This window comes from Pundamilia nyererei, unplaced genomic scaffold, assembly GCF_000239375.1.
Source record: "Pundamilia nyererei isolate P.nyererei 1_Seehausen unplaced genomic scaffold, PunNye1.0 scaffold00036, whole genome shotgun sequence".
Taxonomy (NCBI): Eukaryota; Metazoa; Chordata; class Actinopteri; order Cichliformes; family Cichlidae; genus Pundamilia; species Pundamilia nyererei.
The window spans coordinates 1,144,407-1,152,690 of NW_005187437.1; the positions used below are offsets into that span (position 1 = coordinate 1,144,407).

Sequence of the window (8,284 nt, forward strand, 5' to 3'; positions counted from 1 at the left end):
AAAATGCCATTACAGTACGGTAACATTCAGCAGCCAGTGTGTCGTTTGTTAGAAAGAAACAAACACATAGTTCAGAATAAAAACAGTTGTTGACTGAAGGCAATGTTTTTGTCTCACTGATTGCTCTGTTTTGTTAAATATTACTTCTTTGATTGAACGTGGAATTTTTGGCATGTTTGACATGAATTTAACGTCTACAGTGACACCCGTGCATCTCATTTATCACGAGGTTTCCAGCTCTTTTAAGGAAAAGCAAGCAAAGTTAAGACCCCCCCCCCAATTCATAAATAATAAGATTAGTCTGCATAATAAAAATTTGGATAAATAAAAAACATTCAGATAAAAGATGTAATAATAAAGTTGTTTTTTACAAAACAATAAGAGGTAAATTCTCTCCTCAAAAGAGATACTGTATAGTCCTGAAACAACCCGCCACTCAAATGCCCTCTAACCTATAAAACCACCTTGAGAATTAACATAAAACATACAGTCTGAATATTTCAGTATTCAGACTGAAAGAATGCTTTTTGTAAAACAAAGATGAGGTTGTAATAGGTCTAATGACTGAATCCTGAGCTACACTGCTCACTGGTTTAGCAGCGACCCCTGCATAACATTCATTCAGGACAAATAAACCAATGAGGAGTGATGACACTGACACAGAAAGAGAAAACACAGTGTAAGACTAATCAACCCATATACAGCTGGTAAAATAAGTTCTGAACGTGTCGCCAATTTTTGAAGTAAATCTATTTCTAAAGGTGCTATCGGCATGAAATCCTCACCAGATGTCAGTAACAACCCATCCAATCCACACATGCAAATAAATCAAACCACAGATGATAATAAATCAAGTTAATAATAAATTAAGTGTAATAATGAGAAATGACACAGGGAAAAAGTAGACGCAAAAGGCAAAAGTCATGACATCAGCTGAAATCAGTCATTAGTAATTTGCCACTTAGTGCAAATGAATATCAGCTGGTTCAGTTCTAACTGATGGCCTATAAAATGTGTCTCATTACCAAGCTGTCATACAAGAAACATCTCATGATGGGTAAAACCAATGAGATCTGTCAAGACCTTCACATGCTTGTTGTTGCTAAACATACTGATGGGATTGTTACAGAAGAATTTTTAAACTACTGACGGTTCCAGTGAGCACTGTTGGGGCCATAATCGTGAAGTGGAAAGGACATAATTTCACCACAAACCAGTCACAACCAGTGGCTCTTTGCAAGACTCCAGACAGAGGAGCGAAAAGGATGATCAGAAGAGTTCTCCAAGATCTGCAAGAAGACCTGAAATCAGCAGGTACAATGTGGATGCACTCACCCATGATGGCCTATATGCATCCTTTTTTTTTTTTATTTAAAAACAAAGTATTAAATCAATTTCAGTAACTGTGTTCAGCACTTTTTCCCTGTGTAATTTCTCATTATAACACAAAACATAATTTGTGGACATCTATTGTTTGATATGGTATAGTTTTACTGTCATCTGGTGAGGATTTCAGCAGCACCTTTAGAAATATATTTACTCAGAAAACTGATGCTTTCTGTACTTATTTTACTCGCTGTGGAGGGTAAAGAGTTACAGATGAAAGAGCTGAGCAAGGCACCGAAGTCATTACCACAAAGGACCTTCGGTTGTTTCTTTTAAAGCTTCTACTCTGTTTTTCTCAGACAGTAACATTTCAGTCCACTTGTCCACTGGCGTTTTCTTACTGATGGACTTTAAAGTGCTCATTTTTTCATGTCCCTGTGAAGACTTTGCAGCATTCAAATGACATACAGAGGGGAAGATGAAGCTTTTGTTTGTCTTTGGTCCGCTTGTTTAGTGCCAGTCCGCTTCATAGCGTGCTCTCCTCTGAGTTGCCGCCGACTATAAAGAGAACCGAGGGATCTTTGCTGGAACTCTCTGCTCTGCGTTTCGACCCACGAGATTTGCCTGATTCTCCCTGAACACCGCTGTTACTGCCGTCTGATTCAGTGCTGGCCCTGCGGCTCACCGTAGCCACCTCCCGGGCCATTTCCTCTGGATGTGGTAGTGCGCGCATTGCCACAGAGCCAGATTTGCCTTTGCTAGATTTTTCTTTTTTCGGCTTACCCGCCTTTGACTTGCTGTCAGATGATTTCCCAGGCAGGTGTGGACTTTTGCTTGGTTGAGGAGGAACGATTGGTGGTTGTGGTTTATTAACGGGAGGATTAACTCTGTGCTCGGGTGCGTTTGGCTGTGCTGTCCCGTTACTGACGACCACATCTGTGAGGCAGTCGTCATCAGTCTGATCCTTGGCAAAGTTGACAAACACCTACAAAAGGTAAGGGGCTTTAGTATCACTGAGACTTATTCATTCTTTACTGACCCAAGTCTTGTTTAATTATGACCAAGCTTTAAAGTGGGATTTGGCAGATCGGGTATCGCAGCCCCACATGTGGAGAAAATCACTAAGAAAGAATCACTTGGCTCCACTTACATGGGATCATAGGCCATGAGACTTACACCACCCATTTTGCAGAAATAGTCATTTTCCAAAACACTAAAGAGGTTTTAAACCTTCATCACAGCCCTCACCTGGTCCAGCGTGGTCTGTGAAATGGAGAAATCAACGATGCCCAGCTCCTCGTAGTTGTTTGCCAGCACGTCGAAGACTCGAGCGAGGCAGCAGGCGTGCGAAGGTAGCTGGTACTGCAGCACATTCTGGTGCCGCTCCTTCAGCTCAATACTAGGAAAACACTCCTTCATGTAGGTGCTGACGGGACACGAGTCGGGGTCCGATTTGGTGTCTGCCAAACGAAGGATGATGGTGTATCCATCACCAAACCTGAAAGACAGGAAGGAACGAAGCACGTGATTCACGACTGTTACATGAGAAGATAAACTTCTCTGATCCTGACCTCTTCACGAATTTGTTCGCCTTCCGTTTGGAAAGGGTCAAGGCTATTTGCAGTACTTTTTTTTTTTTTTTTCAGTATTAAGTCAGAACTGGGGGTGAAATGCAAAACACTACAGGATGCACTTTCAGCCTGTCTAATGTAGACAACACACCAGACATTAAATCGGGGAGAAGTGCAGCGGTTCGTAGAGGTAAGTGGATATTGTTTAGCTGGTATCAGATCGTATGCCTATATTTGCTGTATCGCACAGCACTAGCGTTTGCTTACCTGTTCTTCAGGTGCTGCACAGACCCAAGACACCGAAACCTGCCGTTGACCATGATGGCCATCCTGGTGCAAAGTGCCTCGCACTCCTCCATGCTGACAATACAAACATTTAGAGACGGCAGTAAATATTTTGCCTTTACAATACAAAACTCCATCGGGAATGAATTAAAGCTGAACCGACTGGTACCTGTGTGAGGTTAGCACTACAGCTCTTCCCTCTTTGGTGACACTGAGAATGCAGTTCCACAAAAATCTTTTGGCTTTTGGGTCCATGCCAGTGGTAGGCTCATCCTGACAAAAGGTGGTGGGGGAGCATAGAGGAGATACGGAGTGAGATATAAGTTAGGAATATTTTAAGAATGAAGGTCATTCAATAATAACCGCATCATCTTTTCTATTAGGCTGAATCATCACCAGGAATATGACAGGTGGAGACCCGATGAGGGAGATAGCTGTGGAGAGCTTCCTCTTGTTGCCCCCGCTGTAGCCTCCAGCCTCCTGATCGGCATACTGATTAAGCCCCAGCTTCTTCACACCCCACTGTGCCACCTAGAGAACAGCAGAGAAACTGCTGACTGTAGCCAAACTTGATACTTCACCTCTTGAAATAACATTTAAAAATGACAAAACCTAGATTTTTTTTTTTTTTTACAATGGCCACATATTTAGCTAAATAAAAAACACCAACTCTTCAGCATATCTTCCTTCATAAAACTTGGGAATTTTACACCACCTTAGAGACGAACTCCTCTGGCACCCCCCGCAGGCGGGCGTACAGCTCCAGATGTTCCCGACCTGTGAGCAGGTCGCTGATGGCATCGAACTGTGGGCAGTAACCCATCAGCTGGTGGACCCGCTCCATTTCTGTCAGCACACTGAGAGCAGAGAAATAGCTGATGCAATATCTGTGGTTTGGTACAATAGTAGTTCTGTAGGAGCTGAAGTCACTGCAGCAGACACGCTTTGTACCTGTGCTGGCTGAGGAAAGCCTCTCCATGAGTGACAGGTGTATCTCCAGTCAGCATCCGAAATGTGGAAGTCTTTCCAGCTCCGTTGACCCCAAGCAGCCCAAAACACTGGACGGCAGAGACATAAGAGCAGCATGCTACAAACATCTCTATTTATATACACACAGCTCAGTTATTAAGTCATAAGATAACAGAAGCTTTTACTAGCAGAAGCAACTATAGAAAAAGTAGGTCCATTACTAGTAACGATGGTATTTTTAGAAACTGCAGCACTACATGTGAAAGTATAAATAGCAGTTACAGTGGTGAAAAGCAGTACCTCAAGTTGCATTTACAATATCATAAAACAGTCCCTGTGATAATGTGGCTGTAACTACATGGATAAAGAACACAGAGCTGATAGCCAAAGGTGATGTGTGTATCTTCACAATCACTGGTGCGCAGATCCCTCACCTCGCTGCGAGGAATCCCGAGGCAAAGACGGTCTACGGCTGGCTTTCTGCCGGCTTTATAAACCTGAACAACAAGAAGCTTATTTGTTACACTTTTAAGCTGAAATTCACAACTGTGTCAGTGTAGGAGGAGGACAGCTCATCAGTGAGAGTCTCTCGAATGAGAAACATTTAGCTGCAGTAGTTAATTAGTGACCTAAACAAGTTCAGCGTTTACATTTCCTGCACGTTGTACCTTGCTCAGGTCGATCATGGTGAGGATGTCTGAGTGTGCTTTCCCACTTTTGACCCTCTCTCGCTCTCTCGCAACATCCTCATCTTCTGGACCAAGAGGAGGCAACTCAGGCTTAGTCCACCAAGGCCTGAACAAACACACAAGCAACCAACTCACAGATCCCACTTTTATTTGATTTTAGAATTTCTATCCATTAAACTGACACACTTGCACGGCAGCAATAAGAGGAAGGAAAAGGAAAAAAAACCTGAGAAACTAGTGCAGAGAATGTTAAAAATAGAGATTTTTACCTGTAGCGGATGAAGAATTTGTACTGAAGGAGTATGGTAAAGATGAAGAAGACGACACCTTCTACTGCCATTGCAAAAAGGTTCTTTCCTACAAAGTCCCACTGAAGGGGGTCCAGGCTTGGTTTGGTACCTGGAGGAGAGACATTACATCTATATTTAGTCTTTGTAAGAGCAAATAACTCTTTTGAGGCTGACTAGTATGTACCCAGTCTTTTGAACGCATCCACCATGGCCTGGTTTTTGGCCATGTCGATAAGTCCTCGTCCCAAACAAAAATGAGGGAAGATTAAAAACACCTTCTTCAGGATTCTGTTCACCTCGTTCAGATACTGGAAAGACAAAATCATTCACATATGTATTAGTTAAGGGTGCATTAAACAAAATTATGTTTCTACTGCAGAGAAATATTTTAAGGAACATTTCCTTAGTTAAGAAAATGTAAAACAAGAGGGTTAAAGCATAGTTACTGTTATTTACATATATTTATGCCTTACTTATTCCTAGAACACAGGTGAAGAAGTAATTGAACTTCACGCCTGCGTAAAATTTACCTCATCTACAAACAGCTCCAGGACGAAGGTGGCGATGCTGCCGTTGATTCCAATGAAGAGGTTGATGGAGGTCAAAAATACATAAGCTGTGCTTGGGACAGTGAACACAAAGGATGCTGGGTACATAAGAGGGGTTATGGACCACCCGTAGAACAGGAGGAGCAGGATAAGAGCGGGCAGGTTGGTCTCAGAAACGTATGACTGCTGCTGGAAACTGATGAAAATCAGCACCACCATGATAGCAGGAATGGTGTAGTTTAACTGGAAACAAAGAAAAAAGGGAAAACTATCCTGAGCCTGGATTTTTATCTAGTCAAGTATGTGATGATAGTCTAAAGGCCTTTACACACCTGACATGTAAAATCTGTACAAATATTTCGTGTTAAAAATGTTTCTGGGACGATTCTCAATGCAACTATTCATGCTCAGTAATTTCCCTGGACATTTATTTTTTCATACTGAGCTTGAATTTTCTGATTTCTTTGGGTCTGAATAAACAGCATTGATCAATCTGACCACTGCATTTGGCAACAAGAGCGCTCGTAGCTCAAAACATGTATTGAATCCACAAACAGTAAAATAATACTATTTTACTTCAGACTCTGAACTTATGTCTCTGCTTCCTCAGATGTGGAAGCCAACGAGAGCTCAAACTGTCCCACCGACATCCTGAAATGTGTGCGAAAGCACCGTGATACAGCTGCAACTCCTGGATCAAACCGTGAAATCTCAGTTTCTTCCTTGTCTTGTTCAGAAACATCAGGACCAGCTCATTATCGCTCGATGCTGTGTGTAATAGTCTTTACAGTGACAGTACCCTCCACAGTAGTAAATGGATTGATGAAACTTCCTGACTTACACTGATGCATACAAATCTGTCTGAGTGAGGACAGTTAACTTCTTCTATCTCGAGCTGTACTGACCATGTCCCAGGTAAAGTTGGCCAGCCAGTAGAGAATCGGTTTGACCCCGCTGACAAACTGCAGGTGTTTAGCTTTGCTGACTCGCTCCTCGATCAGAAAAAGGACGAAACTGGCCGGCACGAAGGACATGGCAAAGATCACACAGATGGAAACCAGGACATCCACCGATGTAGTCATCCTGAAGGAGAAAGCAGAGAAAAACACATCAGAGGACTGTGGACCTCTTTATTTTAAAAGAAAAATAAATAAATATTTTTTTTACAACAGTGCAGAGTTTAAATCCACTCTAATCTTCCCCCTCACATAAACAGAACTAATACAACGAGCACAAGAGCCAAACTGGTGAACTTGAACTCTCCACAGCAGTGAACTAACATGGCTACTTCGGTGAGCTGCTCCTTGGTGAGGTTGAGTGGGTGATTGTAGGCAGTGATGCCGTGCTTCCTCCTCTCAGGACCTGGCGGCAGACTCGCTCTCAGCAGGCCGTTGTTCATCACATTGACAAATGACACCATGGCGTGCCAGCCTTTGTTGTTGTACCACACCTGAGCACAGAAAAGAGAGCGTTTGAGCAGACACAAATATCTGGACGCATCACCTAAATCGCTTTCTTTAAAGTCTGGGGAAAAACAAACAGAAGACACAAAGACAGATAAAAAGACGCTCATTTACCTTCACATTGTTTTCACTGTTCAGCCCTCCTAAGACCTCTGGGAGTCTGTGCAGCAGGTTTCCCAGTGAACTGTTCTGTGATGAAGCAAAAAGCAGACTCTCAGTGTTGACGGCTTTAATGGGGAATCATGTGGTGCGGGGGATGGTGGGTGAGGCTTTTTATTGTTATTAGCCGGTGCTCTGGTCAGGACTAGCTTTTCCTGGCACCAGCAGTAGAACTTCCAGCCCTTTTAAATATTTTACTTCCATTTTCCCTGCTTTTCTCTCTGTAAAGGTAGAAAAAAAAATTAGTCTTATTAAAGCACTCATCTTAAGGCTCTCTGTACCTGTGGGACTCGGAAACGAGTCCTGATGGCCATGACCGAGTCTTGGAGATATTGGGTTTGAGATACAGCTCTGCCTCCGAGGGAGAAGCCTCCGTATCTGTGATACATTTTAGAAATAATACAAAGGTGGTTCAACCGAGTTCATTTAAAACAGTTCAAAGCATTTATAGAAATATCACAGTTAAATAGAGCAGATATTTTGTATATTAGTGTAATTTAACAGCTTACCTGAATTCATTCACCCACTTCTTGGTTTTTAGGCTATTAAAGGCAGAGAGAGAGAGAAGCGATCACAGAGTTATATTCATGATGGAAAAATGCAAATCAGTCAAAGTTTATGAAGACATTTATGAATACTGTGAAGTGTTCGGTCAATTGGGATCAAAATTAATGATAGCTATTAGGGGTGCAACAATACTCGTATCGATATTGAACCGTTCGATACAGTGCTTTCGGTTCGGTATGCATATGTATCGAACAATACAAAATTTGCAATTTATTTTATCAACTTTCCTTCTGACGATGCTGTCTGCACTGTCGAGCGCAGATCCACTGAGCGCTCAACACAGACAGCATCATCAGAAGGAAGAGAGCAGGGCAAGCTAGCAAGACAGAAGTTAAGCTCTCCTTGCAACATGGCAAATTGAACCTCCCCCACCCTCATTCAGATCTGGCGTTTGGAATTATTTTGGTTTTCATGTGA

At 42.4% G+C, this 8,284-nt stretch overlaps 1 protein-coding gene and 1 long non-coding RNA gene across 5 annotated transcripts in view; one reads left to right on the forward strand and one right to left on the reverse strand.

Annotated features, from left to right (window-relative positions):
- The first annotated feature begins 12 nt into the window (after positions 1 to 12).
- LOC106456175 (uncharacterized) lies at positions 13 to 3,240 on the forward strand. The gene is made up of 3 exons (XR_001290339.1): positions 13 to 1,314; positions 2,973 to 3,087; positions 3,176 to 3,240. It is a non-coding gene; the product is annotated as an uncharacterized LOC106456175 (long non-coding RNA).
- abca7 (ATP-binding cassette, sub-family A (ABC1), member 7) overlaps positions 1,364 to 8,284 on the reverse strand; it is a 27,008-nt gene continuing 20,087 nt past the window's right edge. For all 4 annotated transcript variants that reach the window (XM_013910144.1, XM_013910143.1, XM_013910142.1 and 1 more), the window contains 17 exons: positions 7,810 to 7,842; positions 7,582 to 7,678; positions 7,256 to 7,330; positions 6,959 to 7,128; positions 6,584 to 6,761; positions 5,661 to 5,921; positions 5,315 to 5,438; positions 5,110 to 5,239; positions 4,820 to 4,946; positions 4,586 to 4,648; positions 4,134 to 4,240; positions 3,898 to 4,039; positions 3,579 to 3,713; positions 3,352 to 3,455; positions 3,165 to 3,257; positions 2,575 to 2,824; positions 1,364 to 2,311 (listed from right to left, as the gene is read on the reverse strand). In XM_013910144.1, coding sequence (XP_013765598.1) covers positions 1,853 to 2,311; positions 2,575 to 2,824; positions 3,165 to 3,257; positions 3,352 to 3,455; positions 3,579 to 3,713; positions 3,898 to 4,039; positions 4,134 to 4,240; positions 4,586 to 4,648; positions 4,820 to 4,946; positions 5,110 to 5,239; positions 5,315 to 5,438; positions 5,661 to 5,921; positions 6,584 to 6,761; positions 6,959 to 7,128; positions 7,256 to 7,330; positions 7,582 to 7,678; positions 7,810 to 7,842 — 2,548 coding nt within the window. In that variant the 3' untranslated portion in view covers positions 1,364 to 1,852. The remainder of the gene's footprint in view (positions 2,312 to 2,574; positions 2,825 to 3,164; positions 3,258 to 3,351; positions 3,456 to 3,578; positions 3,714 to 3,897; positions 4,040 to 4,133; positions 4,241 to 4,585; positions 4,649 to 4,819; positions 4,947 to 5,109; positions 5,240 to 5,314; positions 5,439 to 5,660; positions 5,922 to 6,583; positions 6,762 to 6,958; positions 7,129 to 7,255; positions 7,331 to 7,581; positions 7,679 to 7,809; positions 7,843 to 8,284) is intronic.